Consider the following 25387-nt stretch of genomic DNA (forward strand, 5'->3'; position numbering starts at 1 on the left):
TCCTGGGTGATCGTACCCTTTTAAAAAGGTTTCTTCAGGGTCTACAGGGTGGAAATGGCTTTACATATCCCACTGCTAAACTACCAATGTTCCTAAGGATGGTGGTCCTCGTTGGCTGTAGCAATTTTATTCCGTTTACTTACATGACCACTGCAGCCAATCACTAGCCTCAGCAATGTTCGGGGCAAGACCTTTGAGGCCAGTGATTGGCTGCAGCAGTCACGTGAAAAGACAGGACATCACTGCTGCAGACAAGTAAACAAAGATAGTCGGGGAACGGCGGTGGGGGAGACAAGGGAATTTTACATATGATACTTTCTTACTATTTGAAAAAAAAAAATTTGGAGATGGAACAACCTCGTTAAGACATGCACAATTTATAACAAGAGTCCATAGGAAAGAAAAGACAGTTTTTACCTTAAAACTGAGGTTTTTCCCTTCTTCAGAAAGGATCACAAGGGTTGATGGGTACAAGACCAGTACTCGGTCATTCATCTCCTGCAGTAATAAATATTAGCGATTAATCGTAGGTACAGTATGTATCTTATGATTGCCCCAGGGAGACAATTGCTGGTGAGAAGCCATGGTTTTACCTTTCCCTGTCCTTATTTATAACATAAGTCAGCCCGGTAGGATATTATTATAGCGCCATTTATTCCATGGCGCTTTACATGTGAGGAGGGGTATACATAATACAAGTACAGTAATCAAACAATACAAGTCATGACTGGTACAGGATGAGAGAGGACCCTGCCCGCGAGGGCTCACAATCTACAACGGGATGGGGGAGGATACAGTAGGCGAGGGTAGAGCTGGTCGTGCAGCGGTTTGGTGGATCGGTGGTTACTGCAAGTTGTAGGCTTGTCAGAAGAGGTATTTCTTCAAGTTCTTTTTGAAGATTTCCATGGTAGGCGAGAGTCTGATATGTTGTGGTAGAGAGTTCCAGAGTAGAGGGGATGCGCGGGAGAAATCTTGTGTGCGATTGCGGGAAGAGGAGATAAGAGGGGATTACAGAAGGAGATCTTGTGAGGATCGGAGGTTTCGTGCAGGTAAGTACCGGGAGACTAGGTCACAGATGTACGGAGGACTCAGGTTGTGGATGGCTTTGTATTTCATGGTTAGGGTTTTGAACTGGAGTCTTTGGGTAATGGGGAGCCAGTGCAGGGATTGACAGAGAGGAGAGGCCGGGGAATAGCGGGGGGACAGGTGGATTAGTCGGGCAGCAGAGTTAAGAATAGATTGGAGGGGTGCGAGAGTGTTAGAGGGGAGGCCACAGAGCAGGAGGTTGCAGTAGTCAAGGTGGGAGATGATGAGGGCATGGACTAGGGTTTTTGCAGATTCTTGGTTGAGGAATGTATGGATCCGTGAAATATTTTTGAGTTGAAGTCGGCGGAAAGGGCTTGTATATGTGGTTTGAAAGAGAGATCAGTGTGAAGGATAACCCCGAGGCAGCGAGCTTGTGGGACTGGAGGGAGTGGGCAGCAGTTTACTTTAATGGATAGGTCTGTTGGGGGGGGGGGGGTCACGTGAGATGGGTGAAGGATGATTAATGCTGTTTTGTCCATATTAAGTTTTAGAAATCTAGCAGAGAAGGATGAAATAGACAGACATTGAGGGATTCTGTTTAGTAGGGAGGTGATATCTGGTCCAGAGATGTAGATCTGTGTGTCATCAGCATAGAGATGATACTGAAAGCCATGAGATTCTATGAGCTGTCCGAGGCCGAAGGTGTAAACGGAGAACAGCAGGGGCCCTAGGACTGAACCTTGCGGGACTCCGACGGATAGGGAGCACAGTGAGAAGGTGGTATGCGAATGGGAGACGCTGAATATCCGGTCTGCTAGGTATGACGCAATCCAAGATAGGGCCAAGTCTGTGATACCAAGAGATGAGAGGGTCTGTAGTAATAGGGAATGGTCCACTGTGTCAAAGGCAGAGGACAGGTCCAGGAGGAGGACAGAGTAGTGTCGCTTGGCCTTGGCGGCTAGTAGGTCATTGGTGACCTTAGTTAGGGCAGTTTCAGTGGAGTGATATGGCCAGAAGCCGGATTGCAAGTGGTCAAGGAGGGAGCAAGAAGACAGGTGGGAAGATAGTTCAAGATGGACGTGTTGTTCCAGTAGTTTTGAGGCATAGGGGAGAAGTGATATAGGGCGATAGCTAGATACATAGGATGGGTCAAGAGAGGGCTTTTTGAGGATAGGTGTGATATTTGCCTCCTAGACATATTGCCTGAACTGATGACTCAACTCCTGTGTAAACGAAGTCAACACAGAACCGCAAATGACGAAAAATGATTAGTGACGCGGTTGTTCTGAGAAAGGATAGACAGATCTTTATCATCTTGTCCAAATACAGGACTACTGCACTGCACACACGTACGGACGGACTTCCTGTTCTTTCAATGAACCTTCCAGAGGTAGATCGTTTAGAATGAAGGTAGAAGATTAGTCACGGCATAATGACTGCAAATGAGTGAGTAAATTGGACTTATGTTAGATGCCAAGACAGACAGAGAGATTACTTGGACCATTCTTCAGTCCCGAGCCTTCTGGATTCCTTATGGACAGTTCAGACCAGCAGCATGCCTGCACTACTGGTCCAAATTGTGCGCTGCGCCGCTTTTCCTCTGCAGTGCTGGAGGAGCGCAGGGGCACTGAAGTTTTCTGGCTTTTCCAGTCAGTGCCAAATCAATGCTTGGAAGCACTGGACTCCTTGCCTATGCGACTGTCCATCTATGGTAGGATGAAGGGATGGCCAGTAAAATAGGCAACAAGTAGAAAGCTGTTAAACTAAAAATCCATTGATCCTTGAGAACAAAAAAAAAATGCACGCATCACTAGTAAAATTGCAATTTTACTAGTGATGCATGCAAATTCTCGATACTCACGTTTGCCTAGGATGATCGGGTGTGCACAGAGAATCGCGGGTGCTCAAGTGACATGTTTGAGTCCCCACGGTCACATGTTTCACAGCTGTTAGACAGCCACAAAACATGTGAGGATTGCCTGACATACATGGGATATCCACGCATGTTTTGTGCCTAACAGCCGTAAAACATGTGGCCGCGGGGACTCGAACATCTCACTTGAGCACCTGCAATACTGGGTGCATACCCGAGCACCCACGGCAAACTCGAGTAACGAGCACTGGTGCTCATCACTAAATTTTACCCATTTAAAATTTCCTTAAGCTCATGCACACACCCTTCCTAAAAAGAATTTGGAGCATGTCTGGTCATGCTTGCGCCAGAAATTAATAATTTCTACAATTTGTGCCTATTCTGGTGCAAGTTTAAATTAATCCTTTGGAACTGTAGTAGGGTCCTACCGCAGTCCCGTTCCTTGCTACTTCTCACAAGTGACAAATATATTGATAATTATTTAGCACAAATATAAAATGCACCAAAGTTTGCCACATTTTAGAACCAGAAAAGCGGCTATAAATCTCCCCAATAGCGTTTATAATTTCTGCACAGGTTGTGTGAGGCATTACAGCGCCACTGAAGTGTGGCACAATTTTTTTTTTTTTTTTTTTACAAGAAAGCAGTCATATTTTTCTAATCCTGGAAACACCTATAACATTACAATAATAAACAACTCATTGAAAGTCTACAGCAATGGTCTATAACCTTTCTCAAAACTACACCTCACCCCAGAAGCCAAAAGCTGTCAAGGCATGCTGGAAGTACTAGTTTCACAAAAGCCAGACAGCCATGGGTGTGAAAGCAGTGGTCTAATAAGCTTGGGGTACAAACCTGGAATGGCAGGGTTTGGAGCTTCACCTTGGAGATACAACTGATGGCACCTAGAGATTCCCTCTGAGTCCCCTCCCAATCCTGGACTGGTTGGCTTTGTACAGACTTTCGCAGTTCTGACTTATCCCAAATATTTGCATTATTTACCTGAATGGGGAGAAGTGAAGAACATCAAGACAATGCACCGATCACAAAAGAAAAATAGTCAAAGCCATCACCAATGAAGAGGTTTCCAAAATTGGCCATAAATCTGTAATGCAATCCCCTTGACAGCTAGACGATTTCTTACCCTTGGATCAGTGTTGTATTATCGGCACCTTTTTTAACCATATGAAAAAAGAAACCATGTGGAAAAACATCCATGTTTGACATTTGCACCCATTACTAATGTGCCCGGGTCTTTTATGCTGGCGGCACCGGTATACCTGGGTATTGCTGATGAACTAATTCTTTAAGGAAAAACAAGATGAAAACTGAACAAGTCACTACAAGAATCAGCTCTTGGCCTGGTAAGATGTTGTTTTTGCAGACAGTCAGGTGATCGAAACTCACGTATCCAAAGACAGATTGTTGGGTAGTCACCTTGTTCTACGTCTCAGTACCATATGCCTTCTATAAATGCTATAGTGAGTCTGTGCTACACTTTACCCAAACTCTTATTGAGACGGGCAAATTTTGGCAAACGAGTGTGCAAACACCTACAATAAATGTAGGGCAGACAAGACTGGTCATACAGGAACCTCTGCATATCATGTTGTAAGACATTTGTGGTAGACCACATAATAGATGCCACCCTAATTATACAAACTGCTACAGAAACTAATCTGTAAACCAGGGAGTATAACGATGGCTGGAATTTTCCATGTCTGTTAGCCCATTAATATGCCAAATAGGGGGTTGCAATGGAGTTTGTGGTGGAAGAGAGCCAGTTTGGACTGATGCCTGCTATCAGCATGGTATACACAGGACTCCTTAGCCAAAGAACAGGAGGAACTGGCCAGAAAGGAGAGCAACAAGAAGTGGAATGTTTCGTTTTGGACACCAGTGGAGTAGAGGTAGGGATCCTATCAGGAATTTTATCACGGGTTTGCCTCTACTTTACATTAATGCCCAATTATACAGTTTATGCCCCAATTTCAATAATTTTTCATTAGCTAATTGTTCCTTTCTTGGGACAATTTGAAACAGTTTATTATTATTACCGATTTACAGCCACAAGATATGACCCAAAGAAAGGTTTGATCATCCCAACAGATAGCTTTGTAGATTATAGAGATGAGGCACTGGAATTTACCCAGACTTAAAAAAAATAAAAAAAATAATAATAATAATTAATGCACTGGATGCCATTTTGCTTGATTCTAACGGTCCGGGAAAGAATTCTCACCTAGCCTTCAACTGTCCCATCGCGCAGCTCTGTGATATGACATTTTGGGGTTTGATTAGTGCTGAAGGCACTGAAAAATCCAGGTGCGGAAGATGGTACTGAAGACTGGGCCAAAGGAAAACCAAATTGAGGCTGCGCTGCAGGACTGGTGAGGGTCAGGTAGGTACATAGTGTATTTTTATTTTTTTTCCATCCATGTTTATTATGTTCTGGGATCTGTAGAGACAGAGCATAGAGTGGTTTTTTTACATTACAAGCGCTGTTTAAATATTATTGTGATCGAATTTGTGGTGGGGGAGGGACACTTTTGCAAACCTTTGCAATAGTGCGCATTCAATTCTGCATTAACTTATTTAAATGTGAATCGAATTTAGTGGCATAATTGAGTAAATTTGCAGAATTGGACACTTTCAGATTCGCTCGCCCTTTGTAGATGCCTACAATTATATTATCCCTGCAGCTGGGATTGGAGTGCCCATATTACGAGAGGGGCTTTTCCGATACCGAATGCCATGTCATATTAGGATCAGCAGGATCTCTGACTAAATTATATCTAGGAGAAAAATAGTGATCAAACCAAATGAGAGGAGCCAATCCCAAGCGTGTAATTACAGATGATATTGTCCCATCTCTAAAAACGGCTGGGTGTGAGGACCCTGGAGCTCAGGCCGCTAGCCTTGGGTGTGTGACCCACTCCGCCTGCAGCTGTGCCGACACCCAGGGTATTCAGTTGGCAGGCAGGGCGAGCCTGTCCTCCCTCACAGCTGTTGCTGCTGTTCAGGGCTGTCTGTTCCCATAGCAGCTAATTCTAGAGTTTCAGGAGCCACAGGTGCAAATGAAGAAAAAAAATAAAAGAGCAGGCAAGGTGAAAGAGGGTGAAATATCAGAACCTAATTTCAGGCTTCCAAGATTAGCAAAATGGGTATATGCTTTAAAAAGAGCGAGTCTGATATTATAACGCCTGTCCATCAAGCCGTTCACAGGATGGGAACATCCAAGGAGTGGTCAAATGGGTTGTAACTATTGCAGATAATTACATAACAGACAAAAGCGAGCCGGATTATTAGCGTTTGATCTCATAGTAATACGCAAGAAGCCGTGAATATGGTGGATCGCGTACAAGGCGATGTCTCCTGTCACTCCTTTTCTGTTTATCGCCAAGGTAACCAGCCACTGTTGTCATCTAGGATCAGTGCCGAACAAGCACACTTTACAAGGGGATATCGGCAGCAACATGCATATCCAAGGTCCTAATCCAAGCCATCGCTCCATCCAAGATCATTTCTATAGAATGGCACCTGAGCATTCACAGTAGCCCGAGGCCAGATCTAGGATCTGGTCCTCCTCCTTCACCACCAGCGCACATTCAGACCAGTAGTGAGACAGTGAGAGAACACCCTTCGTCTTATCCATCACTCAATCAGGAGAACCTGAGCCACCACCACCACCAACCAGGATGCTGGCAGACCAAGGAGAGAGGCACTTCAGAAATACGATGGAGCACAACCTTTGACGTCAGACCAGTTGAGTACAACCCTTTAAAAGGTTTAGATGCTTTTCTATATACAAAGCAACCACCAGTGTAAATTTGTAAACCAGTTCACACCCTTTGGGGGTTTGGTTTCGTCCCCACCATGTACATCAAAAATGGCACATCGCGAAAAACCTCAGCTTAAAATCTCACACACATGTCCATATAAATATATAATTTTATAAAATGCAGGAACCATCCCATTGAATCCATGATTTGTTGAATGTCAGATAGCAGGATGAGATTATGGGGAGACAGCTGGAGCTGTGTATGACCCCTCTGTCCTGATCACAGCTGCACAGACAAAGCAAACAGGTGGGATCAGCTGTCCGAGTCCATAAAATGTGTGCCGGATGCAAAGTAGCTTCTCTTCTCATGCAAGACTATATATCCTGCAAAAAACAGTCTACTTTGGGAAGAACAAGAGTCGCTACTCACCTCCTCCTATAAAATGAATGGGAGAGAAATTTTACAGGTAGCGTGAGCTCAGCTGCCTGTAGACATTAGATATTAGTTGGCGAGATCCCACCACTAACATCTGCAGGGTTCGTAAAGTTGTGTGAAGAGCACCATTTTTTTCTTCAAATTATATATCATATGTAATAAGGAACAATTTTACACATGGAAGTAGTAGTATGGTTGTAAAGGCGCTTGTCCCCCAATAAAAATTATACCTTTCTTGTATACATCTAAAGTGCCAGTTATGAGAAATCTAGAGTAAAATCCATATGCAAATCACTCAGGAAGTGCTCTGGGGTGTGTCAGTGCACCTACGATGCTTCCAAGTGCATTCACACACCCCAGTGCACTTCCTTCATGATTTGCTTATAACATTTACACTAAAATGGCACTGGCACATCAGATATAAACAAAAAGGGGGACAATTTGGGTTTCAACATGCCTGATCATTCTGTTCTCATGGGAGACAAGCTGCCGCTATAGGTGTTTGGCATTGGTTTTGAGGTTCTTTCCACTGAGCATTTTTACATACTTGGCTGTAACAAATATATTTGGGGGTTCTGAGCATTAAGCTTTTATGTATAAATGGTTTGCAATGGCAGAGGCAAATTCAAAGCATCTGTTAACATCAGAAGTTGCCCCCATCACTGACATTCATTACAAATCTTACCTCCATTATGGGCAAAGTATCCAGATTCCCACCATTAAGCTGGATTTGTTTCTCCAAGTGGTAAAGCCATTTCTGCAACTCTTGAAGGGTGGGACAATAAACAATTAAAGGATTGAGTAGGGGACCTGATAGAAGGAGATAAATAAAAAGTAAATAAAGGCCATAGCCAAGAAACTCAACCAACTTGCCCTAAAAGCATATGAATTTTGGATCATCAGCACTGGAAAATAAGAGGTTAGGCCATAGGTGGTCATGCATAGTAACTGGATACCCAATGGTTAGAGCTTGGGTGCTGGGATCAAATCTTACGAAGGACAACATCAGTAAGGAGATTGCATATTTTCCCTGTGTTTGCCTTGGGTTACTCTGTTTCCTCCCACACGCCATTGATATACTGGTAGGGAATCTACATTATGAACCCCACTGGGGACAGGGATATCAATGAGTGGAAAAAAAAATATATGTTTTTAGGTGTAAGCTTTCAGGCACCTTACACTTATTGGATTACTACAAATAAACTACAGAGGAATTTTTCATTTACCTGTAATTCGGAAAGCATGTTCTTCCTCTGGTTTAGGTGGGACCTTGGAACGGTCCAGCTTGTAAACACTCAGCTCCTTCAGTGGTACTAATCCCTACAATCAAGAGATAATAAAGTTAAAGAGAGAACGATTTGGAGATACAACATAGAAAATAAAGATGCCAATGGAGGATGGGTATGGGGCCACAGAAATATGCAAACTACTGATATATGTCATAAAACTGACTAGTAAATTCTCAAAACAAAGGACACATACATTTTGAGCATATAATTATTTAGCGGCCTTCAGTTCGATATCGAGCCATGGTGACTTGATAGATGAACACTCTATAGCTAGATAGATCTAGTGTAAACCTAGAAAGGTCCACCAGGGTCTTTTCCACCTTTATCTTGATTGTATCAAGCTATCAGGTTGCTGGTCTTCCTCTTCATCTTGCTCCTTCTAGTGTTCCGACCATGATGTCCTTCTCCAGGGATTGCTCTCTTCGTATGATGTGTCCAAAATAGGCAAGTCATAGCTTGGTGATCCTTGCTTCTAGTGACATGTCTGGCTTAATTTGTTCCAACATTGATTTGTTTACTCTTCTTGCCAGCCATGGGATTGATAATGTCCTTCTCCAGCACCACATATCGAAGGCAGAGATACTTATTCTGTCTTGTCTCTATCGCCCAGGTTTCGAATATGCACAAAACCAAAGTACATACGAGGCGTGTCTTGGTCACCAGTAAAATGTTCCTCAATTTGTAGACTTCATTGTTGACTTGCAGAGCATAGCAAACAATGAAAAAGTCAAGAAAAAAAAACAAAAACTCAAAAAGCCATAAATTAGAAACCATAATAACCTAACTCAAAATATACAAATACTCTCAAAACCTTGTTGAAAGGGGCTGCAGAGTCTCTCATGACCCAGACAAAACATGGGTTTAAGTGCTTGGTAAACACATGTAATGGATGTGACCCTGAAATGTGAAAGGGCAAAAGATATTGGAACAAGGTCTGTCTGTCTGGAACTACATAAAGTCAGGGTTCCTGCATGTTGACTTTATGTCCCCTCCACAAGATAACAGGTCCAGAATGGAGGTGGATAGAGAGGCGGAAAAAAAAATAAAGTTTTAAAAAAAAAAAAAAAGCACAACTTGTTGCCGCTGAGTACATACCTGATATGTCAACCCAGTGGGACCTCGAGACTGGAAGTAGAGTTGGGACTGGAACAATTCCAAATAGCAGTCACTGATATCCTACAAATATGAAAAAAAAAAAAAAAGTGGATCAACTTTAAAATCTTATAAACCATTGTCCTGGGTCCAGGCAGCTCCACTTCCACATTGGACCTGACATAGTAAAGAGCTTATGTGATAAGTGACGAAGGGGGCTGGTTCACTGACTCATATCCATAGCCAAGCCAGGTCCCTAGAGAAGGGGATAGGTTTAGTTATTGAAATGAGTCAGCCAGCCCCCTTCACTGGCAACATGCCGACACAGGGGGCATTCTCTATGCACTGGTTGAGTGTCTGTGGCCAGTACCGCTTTAATAATGATCACATAATTTGCATTTACATCAGTTTTAAACACACCTAAAGAAAAAAAATAAATAAATAATTTAGGTCAATAACCTCTTTAAAATAAGGTAATTAAAAACAGAGACCAGGAGGCGATGTAGAAGTCAAGAAAGGTTAAAGTCTTCACCATAAAACACAACTTATTTAACAAGAGCTCAAGGTCCAAGATAGAGAGGCAGGCAATCATCAACCGGTGAATAATGACAGCCTTAGATCAGCTCTGATGCATCACAAACTACTGGAGCCCCAAACCTGCACATTATCATATTTTATCAGTGGGATAGGTGATAACTTGCTGATCGTGGGGGGGGGGGGGGGGAGGTCTTACCAGTGGGATGCTCACAGATCCTGATAAAAGGAGCTTTGAAATGCATCACCCTAAAGCTCACGCGTGCCACGCTCCATTCATAATCTGGGGGCTGCCGGGAACAGCAGCATCAGGACCATTATATCCATATACATTACCTATAATTACCTGGCTGTGCTGGAATCGAAATTTGACCTTAGAATAATGAATCATTTGCCCCATGTTTCGAACAATCGTTTTCTTCTTGCCCTTGCGGAAGATGCTAAGGAATCTTTGGTCCACATTGTCCTTTTGCCCATCATTGCCGATATCCTATTAATAAAGAGAGACTTTGTTATAAACCAGAAAAGTCATTTTGGAATGTTTTAATCTTTAAGAGGAGAATGAACAAGTTGAATCTGTTGTAGTCAATAGATCAACTTCATTTAAAGTGGTCCTCACATTTAGTCATTAACGGACAGGTTGTCCAGCGCCTGCGCCTTCTGAATATGACCCCCAGCAATCAGCTATAATGTGTGGGTAAAGTAAATGTGATAGTGCTGAAGTGACATTGAAGAGACTATTCCTCCCATCCTCTTAGGACGCAACCTCTCAGGACCAGATCGTCATTTCTCCTGCAGTGACAATGGTAGCCATTCAGATAAATCCAGTATAAGAGCCATTGATACTTCATAGCTTAGCGCTCTGGATCATAAAGGGGTATACCCCAATAAATGAGACTATAGAAAGGGGTGCTCTTCAGAAGATCTTGCCTCCATACACAGTCGAAGAATGTCGGATGAACGCAACGACTACACCTGGGCCAGTTGACTATCTGATGTGTATTTGGGCCACCAAATTCTTCCCTGACAGATGTTGGACAGTTGGAATTTCATCACCCAAAATCCTTGTGTTTTCAGGGGAAATAAGCTACTGTCCATGGTTGTCCAACAGATTTCTCCTCTCTACCCATTGAGAAAACATGAACGCGCAAACAAGCTGAACATTCATGTGAAAGGGGCAAAAGTTTGCTGAACGGTTTGGCGGACAGTTATCTCGTGTGTATGGCCACATTTGGTGTCCATGCTAGGATCCCCTTTACCTCCTTAGTGACCAATAGGGAAGATGAAAGTGGATTTTCCAAACTAGAAAAAAACCCATTAAGCAGACTACAAGTAGACAGGTATTCATTCTATTGAATACATTGCATAACCATCAGTGAGAACATTTGGTACAAAGAAAAAAGTAGAGTGGTTGCGGATTTCATTTTCTAAAGAGTGCCGAACAAAATTTCTGTGAAAATTTACCAATTGGAGTCGTTTCTCGTACAAGTGCAATTTGATCGAGTTTTGATAGATATTCCTCATTGTGTCCAGAGTAAAAAGAAAACAAGTGCAAGTGAACTACGTCTGCCCCAAACAGTTACAAATATGATAAAAACCTTATGCAATGCACCAGCCATTATACCATCCAGGTCATCTTTTCTTAAGGCAGTCACTTACCATAAATATATATTTTTTGCAGTATGTAAATGTAAGGAGGAAGACCGGGCTACGAGCACCTGTTCTGCGCCGGGTCCGGAACTGTGAAGACTGTGTCCCAGGTTCTCCGGGGAAAGAACAGGAAACCGGACAGACCTGGTCACCCGGAAGCAGGGGGCGTGTCAAACAAAAGCGCGCGCAGCGATGGGCAGTTTCCTGCCGACGGGGGCACGCCGTTGAGACCAGTAGCAGAGAAAGGGCCATGGACTCCATTAAGCTGAATGCTGCGAACGGGCATAGGAACAAGGGCTGTCTTCAGGACTATTCTTTGTGGCCCTCTTTGCCAGACAGCATGCCACAGACCCCCCCCCTTGTTAATAGACTGCATGCAACTCCCTTGACTTTGGCTGCAGAACTTTATGGACTAATTTTCATGGGAAGCCTAGGTAACTATAGGCTAAAACCCCGGGGCCCCTGCGGTGTCCCTCAGACTAGGGGAAACCCTGTCTGTCCCTCAACCCAGGGTTTACACTGAAGGTGTGCCTGCCTGGGCCTCCACCCTGTCCTTGTCTCCTGTCCAGCCCTAAGATGAACCCACCACCCTCCACCCAGTGAGGAGACCAAACACCAGACCCCACAAATAAGTATGGACAGGGATAAAGGAAAACGCACCACACTGCGTACACACAGGGGAATACAGTAATGTGCAAGGGCAACCAAAAAAACACAACACAGGGAGGCAAAATGGCAACAACGGAATATACTACACCAGAAACAGTATGCTCCTTAGACCACCACTCCAGACCGGTATCGCTAGCACAAGGCAATGGCTATAGTTGGCGACGCCCATAGTCACGCAGGACAATTTAAAGACAGAGGGTGTGGCTAAGCCCTCAGCCAGAATGACAACCTGGTTAACCCAATCCAAGCCGGATCAGAAGACCAACCAGCGCCGCTGAGAATAAAGTGGTAGGATGGGGTATTACCGCTGTCTGCCGGACACCCTGGTGCGAACAGTGTCCGACATGACACTAATTGGTTCAACGGGTAAAAACCAGAGACCGCCCGTTGCCGCCAGAAGATATACTGTGAGCTGTGGAATCTCCTCTGGGGACACTGAACTGGCCATTGCTGGGACTACAACCCTTATCGGATCATCCGTGGCCGAAGAAGCCACGAACATAAGTTTATTGTGTGGACTGTTATCACATTGTTGTCCATTTTCCTATCATTTGACCCTTTAACTGTTCATCTCTCTGGGAGTATCTTTACTGTTAAATTGTTAACCTTTGCTCTGCCTTTCTTGCGTCACTGAATCCCGCAACCTGCTTACATAAATGCCGCTCTTCTCCTGAATTCGGCGATGTTTTTCTTCTGTTCATGCGCCTCTCTACTCCCGAGTTAGAGTCCTCTGTTCCCTGCATATAAAAGTGGCATTTCATCCAATTGGATGTCATCATCCACCCTTGATCTTGGGAAACTATACTAGGACCACACCCACTTGGTTAAAACTTCTAGATTTAAAGGAAGAAAGGATGAAAAACATTGTCGGATTCAGGAGAAAAGCAGCATTAACACGAGATAAAAATAAAAAATAAAATACCGGTACTTCTTTAATCAGATTAGGTTTTGTGCACTGATAATGGTCCATTACAGCCTCATAAATTCAACCAAACTTCATGAGTCATTTCGAAAAAAAAAAAAAAAAAATTCATCTTTTCCTGTACTGGGGATTAATTCTGTGTCTCTATGGACGGCCTTAGTAATGAAAGCTATATCCTACATAGAAATGCTGATAATATTTCTCCGGTCAGTGGGATTGAGTTCAAAAGACTGAACTTGACTGACCCAGTGTTTGGTTTCAGGTGGCTGTGCTGATCCTGCCCCCATGCCTATCGCTGACTGTGACCAACTAATCCTGAGGCCTTCATGTAGAGGGCTCAACGGTGGTCTCTTTGCCCCCGCAGACATCAGGGGCTACAACTCTCTAACATCAGTCAACAAGTTTATGGCTTCACATATAGTAGCCATACAATAAAAAAAAAAAAAAAAGAAGGAGGACTTGGCTGCAGCTCATATTTTATGGAGTCCCGTTTATCCATTTCCTATCCTGATTTTGTGCAGATGGGAACTTCTGTATCAGTTACAGATGATGGAAAAGATTATAATTGGATTTTCATGCTCTACTTTATGTGCTGTACCCAGTGATACAGATGTACAGCAGCCTCGGACCCTGCCAGGGAACTTCCAGTAGGACTGGATAAAACAGTCACCAACCACAACTCGGAAAGTGAAGCCCCGACTCTGAAACCATGTACCAAACACTATTAGGGAACTACATTATGAGCAATTACCCCAAGTCTTGTCAAAATGGTTCCCTCTATGCCAGGTGTTGCAGTCAGACCGGCGGAGAGTAATTTTTGACAATGCAAACCTTGATTTTATATACGCCATATGGAGAAAAGTATTGTGACACCTACTGAGCTTTTATGAGCTCCCATTGTACATCCATGGGCATTAATATTGAGTCAGTCCTGTTTATGCAGTTATAACTGAAAGTCTTCCCAGAAGAGCAGAAGCTACTAGGCCTTTGGAGAAGTGTGTGTGGGAATTTTTGCCCTTTCATCCAGAAGATGTGTGGTCAGACCCAAAAGTCGGAGAAGAGACCGGGCTCACAATCTGTTTTAGCTCATCCTAAAGGCATTGGATGTGGTCGGTCATGTTCTTCTACCAAACTCAACCCAACCATAGATTTTTGGATCTTGTGCACTGGGCACAGTCATGGGGAACAAAAAAGGGTGAATCCCAAACTGTATCCACACAGCTAGAAGCTACAAGTTTCCAACATGTCTTGTGCTATAGTAGTAAGATTGCCCTTTGCTGCAACAAAGAAGTAAAAACTTGATAAACAAGCCCATAGCATTATCCCTCCTCCAAACTTTCCAGCTGGTACAATGCAGTCATATGGGTGTGATCTCCTGGCATTCACCAAACCCAGACTCCTCTGTCAGACGCCTGATAGAGAAGTGTGATCTATCACATCTCCACACCACTCCATCCGACACTGCATTGTGCTTGGTAATGTAAGGCTGCATGCAGCTGCTCGACCATGAAGCTCCCGGTGGGGGCGTAGTGTTTGTGTGGATGTTAACACCAGAGGAGGTCTGGCAGTTATGGGGTCAGCAGAGCGCTAGTGACTTTTCTGCCCTCTGTTCCTTAGCACTCGGCCCCTGCTCTGTAACGTTACAAGGTTGCCACTTCATGGCCGAGTTGTAGTGGTTGTTTCCACTTCTCTGTAATAAAACTCACAGGCGATGGGGGGGAAGATTTAGGAAGGAAGAAATATAAAAAAAATTGACTGGTGACCCTTACATAGGACCGCGCTGATATCAGTGACAGCATTACAAGGGGTCGGATGTTCTACACCGGGGCAATGGGACCAATGTATTTAATGTGTCCCATTACTTCTGTGCATCCTTTCTCCTATTACTCATCCATCACTGTATTATAGCAATACATTTTATGAACCAGGAAGCTCAGGATGAGCAGTTTATCATTATTGAACAATTTTGTAAGTTTTAACTACTCATCATAGGAGCCGCCAGCGTTGATGGACGTCCATGCCTGATGCAAGACGTAGGAAGAACTCGCAGACCTCAGGCGCTAGACAATAGATAGCCTAATGGCACGACACACCTCATGTCTGCCATGGAGAAGCCTAGCTAATCCGTGCTCGCTCTAAAGATGACAGACTTGTCAAAATGCTAACAGATTAACAAGAATAGAAAATCATCTGTGATTGGAGGCAAACAACGCCAGAGTCTGAACTGCAGAGGCGGAGAAAGGACTTGGATCACCGGACTTCTATCGAGGGGAAAAGATGATATTAATGTCCGAGAAAAAGTTACATGATCAAGTACAGACCCCAGAGAATGGGCCGGCGAGGGGGTCTTCCTACCACCTCTGAGGACCCTGTTGGGGCGAGATCAGCGGCACTGTTGCTTTTGTGGATCGGGACTCACTAATATTCTTGAGTTTTCTTAGAAATATATTAGTCGGGAGTTTTCAGTTTTGGAGACACCGGAAGCCAGAAATATACTGGGATCGCCATATATAGCAGATTAAGGTCGGCCAATCCTGACAATTTCGGTTGGATTGGCCATGAGTATGGCAGTGTCCCGATTCGCTAACATTACGGATTCTTGGGACAAAAATAAGGATTGAGCATCATGAAATCCAACATGGCCATTCCTTTGGTTTTAAAGTCAGCCATAAACTTTAGATATGTCAGAAACTCCCATGACTACAATTTCTCTCGGCCCCCTTGTACATGCATATCCCTGAATTATGGGTCAGAATTCAAAGTCAGTAGTCGCAGTTTTCATGAAACGTGTAATTGGGCGATTGTCTCACACCCTCCATCAGCCGCACACATTGTATCTCAGCTGGGGATACATCTGGACCAGCAGTTGTCAGGTTGCCCAGCTCCAGCCAAGCTCTGGCAATAGCTATAGATCAGCGGGAACGGAATGTGGAACTAGGGAAAGGAACATTCCACCCCGCCAAGGAATGCGCAGTGCACACTGTGCAGAACGAGCGAGCGCAGATCTGCAGGGGACGACTAAGTCAGAGACGCTCCATTATACTGTGTATTCAGATGAGCCAGCCGCATGCCGGAATCACGCCAATAGCCATATTAAATCAGAGTACGACTTCACCCATCCACTTTTCAGTCTGTACCAAGACCACAGTGGATGGAACGGCCTCACACATATACAGTAATATAGCAATTCCCACATAGGACTAATATTAGACTGCTACTTGAAGTTCTTTTCAGCAACCACATTGACATTAGCAGAAAAACACCGGCTTTGACCCCATTTACTTGTATACAATTATTTTTGGGCATCCTCTGTTCTGAGCAAAATATTTTCCTGGGAGTGGGGGGAAGGAGGTGAGCTGTGATATCACATTGTGAATGGTGGATGCTGTGTTATCTAATGTATATAGATCAGTCAGTCATTGTGCAGGAGGGAGGAGGAGGTGAGCTGTGACATCTAGTGTGGATGGTGGATCCTGTTTTATCCATTCACAATAGGTTATGTCACAGCTCAGCTCCTCACTTGTACAATGACTGATAACACCTCTATATACAGTGGTGGATCCTGTGCCATCAGTCATTGTATAGGTGGTGGTGGTGAGCTGTGACATCATTTATTGTGAACAGCGGAAACTGTATAATCTACTGTATGTAAATCAGTCATTGTAATGTATCTGTGAAGATAATGAGACTGCTGAAAAGAGTTCTGTATAGGAAAGGAAGCCCAAGTGAAAATTGCAAGGGTTGTTTTCTGCTTTTTTAGCAAATCATAATATGGAGAATTAAAAAGAAAAAAAAAAAAATTTAACTAGGCAACAGCAAATTAAAACAGGTCATTCTCTGATGACACATTCCCTTTAAATGTGTTTTTCTTGTGTTATAAGTACCATACGCATAAAAACCTTAATGATGCATTAGTCGGCGTTCGATCCTGCGACTGCAGATGAGACGTAGCACATTCTAAGCTTTGGAGGTGAAAGCAGAGGAAATCCTGACAACTCAGACATAGTGAAGCGAGGAAACCGCCCTGTGTGTACAGGGTCATAGTAAGGGATTTGCTTTAGAAGTACACACAAAACACACTTGTCCTAAATGAGTCTCCCCAAGTCATCAAATCCCACCAATGTCCGGACCATTGATCAGAGTCGGCAGGAGGGTGGTCTCCTCCTGATACTTATGTGAATGTAGAAAGTGGACAATGGGCAGAAACCAATTAAAGCAATGGAGTGTAGCAGCGGATTACACCAAGGACAGGACAAGTTTTACAGAAGCTGCCATAAGCTCTCAGGCTCCAAAAAGGGAAAAAAAAAAAAAAAAAAAAGAAGCAAAACTGTGGATATAACTTGGGAGGAGCGCCATGCGATACACAAGGCACGATCAATAAAAAAAAAATGCAACTTGCACTCATAACTAATGTATAACGTGGTTTTTCAGGATTTGCAATTTATGGATTTTCTTTAGGATGATGTATGAACAGCGGGAACAGACTATTGGACCCACACCAGTCAGTAGATCAAAGATTTGGTGGGCTAGGGATGCAATACCAGGCTCAGCAACACTCATAGGCACAGCACTGTGCCAAGTCTTGCACCAAGGGGTGCAAAGTGCTTCAATGATCACCCCACAGAGGTAAAGACATGCAGAACACCTCTATTCACTTATGTGATTGTACATATAAATTTTTATGTGCTGGAAGATCTGTACTTAAAGTTGCAAAAAAAAAGAAAAAAAAAGGTTGGTTTCTTCCAAAAACAGCGCCACCCCTTTCTACAGGTTGTGTCTGGTATTACTACTTAGCTCCACTGCAGTCAAAAGGCGGAGCTGCAATCTCACACACAAGGGCAAATTGTTTCAGCCCCAACTGCACAGAAACCTCTCCAGTTTCACGGTCACTTATACATTTAAAAAAAAAAAAAAAGAAATTGGGCAAATCTCATTTTTTGGCCCTCATTATGCCAAAGATGGCTTTGAAAAACACAAAGGCTGGAAATTACCCCCCTGACACATTTCATTCAGTGGAATTGGAGCCACAGAGAGCAGGGAACAGTCAGAGGAAAAACAAAAGGTGTAGCAGGCTCAGCACAGCGCCCAGCCATGACCTAAAATAAAAGATTAGTCTGACACCCAGTACCCTGACTATGGCTACTGGAGTCACAGCTGGAGCACAACATGTGCGGACATACAACGGTGGGCTGCATGCGAATCAGCAAGGAACTTTCCCATTATTCTTGAAAATGAACCCAAAAGTTAAGTATAGAAACTCTTATTTCTGAACCAGGCTACAACATTTGTAAGGACATTGCTTTTTACATGGGTCACAAATAGACCTAATGGTTGAACAGATAATACCCTGCAGGGGTGAATGGCGGGGGGCAGACGTACCACTGGTGCAACCATACTGGGGCCCAAGATGTATGGGGACACTTATGATATTATGTGTTTGTTATATAGCACTAATTCCACAGCACTTTACAGACATCATCACTGTCCCCATTAAGGCTCACAATCTACATTCTCTATCAGTATGTCTTTGGAATATGGGAGGAAACTGAAGAACCCAGTGGAAACCCATACAAACTCCTTGAAGACATCCTCCTAGATGGGATTTGATCCCAGGTCCCCAGCGCTGCAAAGCGACAGTGCTAACCACTGAGCCACCATACAGTGCTAACCACTGAGCCACCATACAGTACAAAGTTGCTAGCAGCTTCTGACATGGACACAGAGGGGTGCATTGTAATGAGCTGTTGGAGGGTAAAGGACCCATGCACAGGTCTCGCTCCGTGGCCCTCTTCTCTCTGCCTCCGCCCCTGGTACATGGCACATTGATAGCAAATTAATGGAAGTCAAATCAACGATATCTCAGCTATCGAAGGGTTAGTGGCACTTCTGCAGTTCTCCAACGCTAAATGGTGATTTTGGCCACGGCACAGATTGTACGTTGGAAGACTGCGGTGAAATGCAGGAAAGTGGGGCTAACATTGCAACAAACAAGTCACAAAAAAGCCAAATAAATCAAAACATTGCTACTTGATTGTTAGGCCTGTTTCACACTTCCGTTTGTAACCATCAGTCAAAATCCGCCGTTTTGCAAAAAAAAAAAAAAAAAAAAAAAAAAAAACATCCGCCATTTTGTTTTGCGGATCCATTTTTTTTCCCATTGAGTTGCATTACAGGCGGATCTTGACGGATGGCCATCCATTGGATCTGCTTTTTTGCGGATCCGCCAAATTTTTTGTGTCCGCCGACATGCCCGGACGGACCATGCAACTTTTTTTTGTGCTGCAGGATCCGTATTTTATAGTGCGCATGCCCAGAGGAAAGAAGTCAGCCGGAAATTTAACCCCGAAATCATCTCCGGATGCCAGAAAAATCACTCTCTCTCGGCTGCGGTTCCTTTAAAATTCTTCATTCATCGGATCCGTCAAAAAAACGGTCCGGTGGCATCCGTTCACATCAGTTTAGCTACGGATCCGCTTTCCGCCATTCTGGCGGATTTTAACTGACACAAGTGTGAAACAGGCCTTACAGTCGCTTGTAGGTTACAATTAGTGAGGAATAGAGTTGAGCGACTTTTGCTTTTTTAGGGTCGCGTTTCGTTTCGTGAAACCCGACTTTTCCAAAAGTCGGGTCGAGCAAGATCGTCCGATTATAGGGAAAAGTCGGGGTCGTCCCGAAACACGAAACCCAATGTAAGTCAATGGGGAATAAAAGTCGGCAGTGAGAGGAGGACAGGAAACACACCTACAGTGCCCATTTGAATGCCAAAAGCATCAATTCTTCTTTCTTAAGCTTGTCAACCTTAATTAGCTTCATAATACAAGTTACGCACTGAAAAATGGGGGTTATTTGGCTACAAACTGGGGGGGGGGGGGGAGAGCTGGCTCCAGGTTTTCATGTGCCCTGGGCGAAAGAGCGCCCCTTTAACACATACCACAACTCATCATGCTCCGATACGGCAGAGAAATAGCGGTATAGTACAATGAAAAATACCTCACTTTTTACATCTCATGACGAGGCCCATCTATTTCTCCATACAAAATCATTGGTCCCATATAATGTTTGAAACAGTATATGATGAGCTCCACATAATGCTACAGTATATGTTGGTCCCCATGAATGAAGCTCCACTGTCTTATGGGCCCAAATAATGCTCCAAACATAATGGGCCCCATTTCTAATGCTCTAGTGTATAATGGGCCCTGTAAATGCTGCTCCAGTGTCTGATGTCCACCTTTGGAATGTTCCAGTGTATGGTGGGCCCCATCTATCATTCTCCAGAGTATAGTGCTCCCCAAAAATTGCTGTCCCAACATAGAAAACAATCAAATAAGTCTCCTCGCTAGGGAATCCCTGTACTTGTCTGGACAGGTGCTGTAGCTTGCTTAACAGCTCGCCAGCCGTTCTCACGCCCAGTATGGATTGCACGTGATTGCACAAAGGTTAGAGAGGGTACCGTATCCCTGGATAACATGTATGGATAGCGTACACATTCAAAATATATGTCTATACAGCATGAGGCAGGCTCAGACGGTGTTAGGCCCAGTATGGATTGCACGTCATTGCACAAAGGTTAGAAGGGGTACCGTATCCCCGGATAACATGTATGGATAGCGTACACATTCAAAATATATGTCTATACAGCATGAGGCAGGCTCAGACGGTGTTAGGCCCAGTATGGATTGCACAAAGGTTAGAAAGGGTACCGTATCCCCGGATAACATGTATGGATAGCGTACACATTCAAAATATATGTCTATACAGCATGAGGCAGGCTCAGACGGTGTTAGGCCCAGTATGGATTGCACGTCATTGCACAAAGGTTAGAAGGGGTACCGTATCCCCGGATAACATGTATGGATAGCGTACACATTCAAAATATATGTCTATACAGCATGAGGCAGGCTCAGACGGTGTTAGGCCCAGTATGGATTGCACGTCATTGCACAAAGGTTAGAAAGGGTACCGTATCCCTGGATAACATGTATGGATAGCGTACACATTCAAAATATATGTCTATACAGCATGAGGCAGGCTCAGACGGTGTCAGGCACAGTATGGATTTGACGGCCCAGATTACACAGCGGAGGAGCAGGGAGAGGTAAAGATTGCAAATGCTGGGGCCCTGGCCAAGCAAGGGGGGCACACTCGTGGGCATCGGTACTGGCACTGGGCCCCTCATAGTACAGCGGTGTGTCTGACGGCGGGTGTGCACCACCACCGTCAGAGACACTTGATTGCACTATGAGGGACCCTGTGCCAGTGCCCGCGCCCAAGAGTCGGCCTACCCACCTGTCCAGGGCAACGGCACTCGCACGGTGTCGTGCGCTAGGTGGTGACCCCGGTCATGGGGGGGGAGGCAGCACAGTTAGGGAGTTTTAGAAAGTGGCATATGTTGATGTTGGACATTCAACTGATGCAAAAGGCGAAATAGGTGAAGTACCAGTAAGAGGTGGACCAAAGCAAGCCATTTTTCTGTCACCCTATGTGTCATCAGGGGAAGGTGGGACAAAATCCTTGGAAACCCATGCGTGGTTCATTTTAATGAAGGTTAGATCATCCACATTTTGGGTTGACAGACGGGTCCTTTTTTCTGTCAGGATTGATCCAGCTGCACTGAAGACTCTTTCCGATAGCACACTTGCAGCTGGGCAAGCGAGCTCCTGTAAGGCATATTGGGCCAATTCAGTCCAGGTGTCCAGTTTAGCGGCCCAATAGTCAAAGGGGAATGACCTGTGTGGGAGAACATCGATATGGGAGGAAAAGTAGTTTGTAACCATAGTTGACAACTGCTGTCTCCTGTCACTTTCCATCGATGCAGTATTACCAGTTGTGTGAGCGGTATTTGAAAAATCAGTCCACAACATTGTCATGAAACCCCTGTCTCCAACGCCACTTCTGCTGTGTGCACCACGAACACCTCTGCCAAGCTGCCCCCGGCCCGTACGAGAACCATCACCGCTGCTGTGTGCTGGGAATGCCTCAAGCAACCGATTTACCAGAGTTGCTTGTTTATTAGCCAATATTAGGTCAAGGTTCTCCTGTGGCATGATGTTTTGTAATTTGCCTTTATAGCGTGGATCCAGGATGCTGGCCAACCAGTAGTCGTCATCGTTCATCATTTTGGCAATGCGGGGGTCCCTTTTTAGGATCCGCAAGGCATAATCTGACATGTGGGCCAATGTTCCCGGTGTCAATGATGCACTGCGAGTGCTGGGTGGAGGAGCACTTTCTGGCAAATCCACATCCCTCCAGTCACGCACAAACCCTGTACCAGACCTTGCCACGCCAACATTTTCACTTGCCCCACGAGATGCATCCTCCTCCCCTAAGTAATCATCCCCATCATCCTCCTCCTCCTCCTCCTCCTCCTCTTCTTCCTCCACCTCGTCCAGGAGAGGTCCCTGAGCAGACAATGGCTGAATGTCATCAAGGATTCCCTCCTCCTCCTCATCAACATTGGCTGCAGACGCCTGCTCCTTAAGGTGCGTCAAAGTTTGCATGAGCAGACGCATAAGTGGGATGCTCATGCTTAGGATGGCGTCGTCTGCGCTTACCAGCCGTGTGCATTCCTCAAAACACTGAAGGACTTTACAAAGGTCTTTCAGCTTCGACCACTGCACGCCTGTCAACTCCATGTCTGCTCTCAAAGTGCCTGGCCGTGTATCCTCCCACAAATGCATTATGGCCTGCCTCTGCTCGCACAGCCGCTCCACCATGTGCAGGGTGGAGTTCCACCTTGTTGCAATGTCGATAATGAGGCGGTGGTTGGGAAGGTGGAGCAATCGCTGCAGCTTCTGCATACGAACGGAGTGTACAGGCGACCTGCGGATGTGCGCGCACAGTCTTCGCACCTTCTGGAGCAGGGCTGTTAACTCCGGTTAATTTTTGAGGAAGCACTGCACCACCAGGTTCAAGGTGTGAGCCAAGCAAGGTATGTGGCTGAGTTTTGAAAGGGCTATGGCTGCCACAAAATTACGGCCGTTATCACTAACTACCTTGCCTGCCTCAAGATGTACACTGCCCAGCCATGACTCAGTTTGTCGCTTCAAGTACTCGGCCAGCACCTCGGCGGTGTGTCTGTTGCCCAAACACATCATCTGCAACACAGCCTGCTGACGCTTTCCACTAGCTGCTCGATAGGGGGACACATCGTGTGCAACAGTGGCAGCTGCAGATGGAGTGCTCGTACGACTGCGCTCTGTGGACGAGCTGTCGCTTCTGGAGGAGGAGGAGGGTCGAACGCCTACAGCCAACTGTTTCCTATACCGTGGGCTAGGCAGCACTGTCCCACCACCGCTGTCCCCTGTGGACCCTGCATCCACCACATTAACCCAGTGCGCAGTGATGGACACGTAACGGCCCTGGCCATGCCGACTGGACCATGCATCAGTTGTGAGGTGCACCTTTCCGCTCACTGACTGCTTGAGTGCATGGACAATGCGGTCTTTCACATGATGGTGGAGGGCTGGGATGGCTTTGCGAGAGAAGAAGTGGCGACTGGGTAGGTCATAGCGTGGTACTGCATAGGCCATGAGTTCGCGGAAAGCTGTGCTTTCCACCAACCGAAAGGGCATCATCTCAAACGAGATTAGTTTGGCAATGTGGGCGTTCAAACCCAGTGTACGCGGATGAGAGACTGAGTACTTTCTTGACCTACTCATAGTGTCTGGGAGGGTGAGCTGGACTTGAGAGCTGCATATGGTGGAAGTAGCGGTGGACAGGGCGGACTGAGAGAGGGTTGATGATGGTGATGGAGTTGGTGTTCTTTCTGATGGCCTAGAATCAGTCTTTCGTTGATATAACAGTGGGATTCCCTGACTGCTGTGGCCTTGCAACGACACCTCAACATTTGCTGCTGTGCTAACCGGTGTGCTTACAGTGGGGGAAACAATGTAGCGTTGCTGACTACCTTCGTTGTGATCAGTTGCACATGTGGCACTTGAGGTTTGGTGTTGTGTCCACGCTTGCAAGTGCATGCTGGTTAAATGTCTAAGCATGCAACTGGTATTCAAATTTTTCAGATTTTTCCCTCGGCTAAAGGTCTTTGCGCACTTCTTACAGATAACCTTGGCCTGATCATGAGGATTTTGTTCAAAAAACTGCCACACTGCACTCTTCCTACTTTGGCAGACATTTTGCGGCCTAGCACGCTGTGATCTTTTGACCCTCTGGACAAGCTGTCCAGCAACTCTTTTGATGTTTGGAACCTGTCTTTGGAGTGCTCCGGGCCTGCCAGATAACAGCTGTTGCGATGTCGATGTCTGCTGTGGATGCTCCTCATCTGAGCTATTGGAAGCAGCACCCTCTTCCCCCAATGGATGCCAATCTGGGTCAACAACTGGGTCATCCATCACCTCCTCTTCTATGTCATGTGCACCTTTCTCTGTGTCACCGTGTATGGTGGTATAGTGTGCGGGAAGGGGCACCTGAGTCTCATCAGGGTCAAAATCTGGCTCTGTACACTGCGAGGACAATGTAGTGCTCTGAGTGAATGTACCAGCAGAATCATCCATCAGCGGCTGTGCATCAGTGCACTCCATGTCAGATTCATCTTGGCCTGGGTAATTCACCATTTGACTTGATAATCCAGGCATGGTATGTGAAAACAGCTCCATGGAGTAATCAGTAGTATGGCCTGCGTCATCCTTCAATCTTGGTTGGGGTGAAGGACACAAGGAAAGGTGTGGTTCATGAACATGAGCCTCCAATGACGACTCAGTGCTTTTACTTTTTACAACTGAAGAAGAGGAGGCGATAGAGCTGGAGGCTGAGTCAGCAATGTAAGACAAAACTTTTTCCTGATGCTCTGCCTTTAAAAGCGGTTTGCCAACTCCTAGAAAACTAAGCGTTCGAGGCCTTATGTAGACAGACGATGACGCAGGGTCAGCACCTCCTGCATTTGGTCCTATTTTGCTCTTGCCACTACCATCAGATCCACCACCAACACCATCATTACCAGCTTCCAACCCCCGCCCAATTCCATGGCCTCTTCCACCAGCCTTCCTCATTTTTGGTAGAAATGTAGACAAAATCGAACAAACTATATAGTAATGTAAAACAAGGTACAAGGTGTCTATAGGACAGGTGAGTTTTAGAATTTCTGCACACACTTGTG

General features: G+C 45.2%; 1 protein-coding gene across 1 annotated transcript in view; it reads right to left on the reverse strand.

Moving 5' to 3' along the window:
- Positions 1 to 25387, reverse strand: part of PLEKHN1 (pleckstrin homology domain containing N1) — a 52549-nt gene that overhangs the window by 12723 nt on the left and 14439 nt on the right. The window contains exons 3-8 of the mRNA XM_073585344.1: positions 10378 to 10521; positions 9501 to 9581; positions 8343 to 8436; positions 7802 to 7926; positions 3755 to 3901; positions 418 to 498 (exon numbers count right to left, since the gene is read on the reverse strand). Coding sequence (XP_073441445.1) covers positions 418 to 498; positions 3755 to 3901; positions 7802 to 7926; positions 8343 to 8436; positions 9501 to 9581; positions 10378 to 10521 — 672 coding nt within the window. The remainder of the gene's footprint in view (positions 1 to 417; positions 499 to 3754; positions 3902 to 7801; positions 7927 to 8342; positions 8437 to 9500; positions 9582 to 10377; positions 10522 to 25387) is intronic.

This window comes from Dendrobates tinctorius, unplaced genomic scaffold, assembly GCF_039654945.1.
Source record: "Dendrobates tinctorius isolate UK_male_01 unplaced genomic scaffold, ASM3965494v1 ptg000086l, whole genome shotgun sequence".
NCBI lineage: Eukaryota > Metazoa > Chordata > Amphibia > Anura > Dendrobatidae > Dendrobates > Dendrobates tinctorius.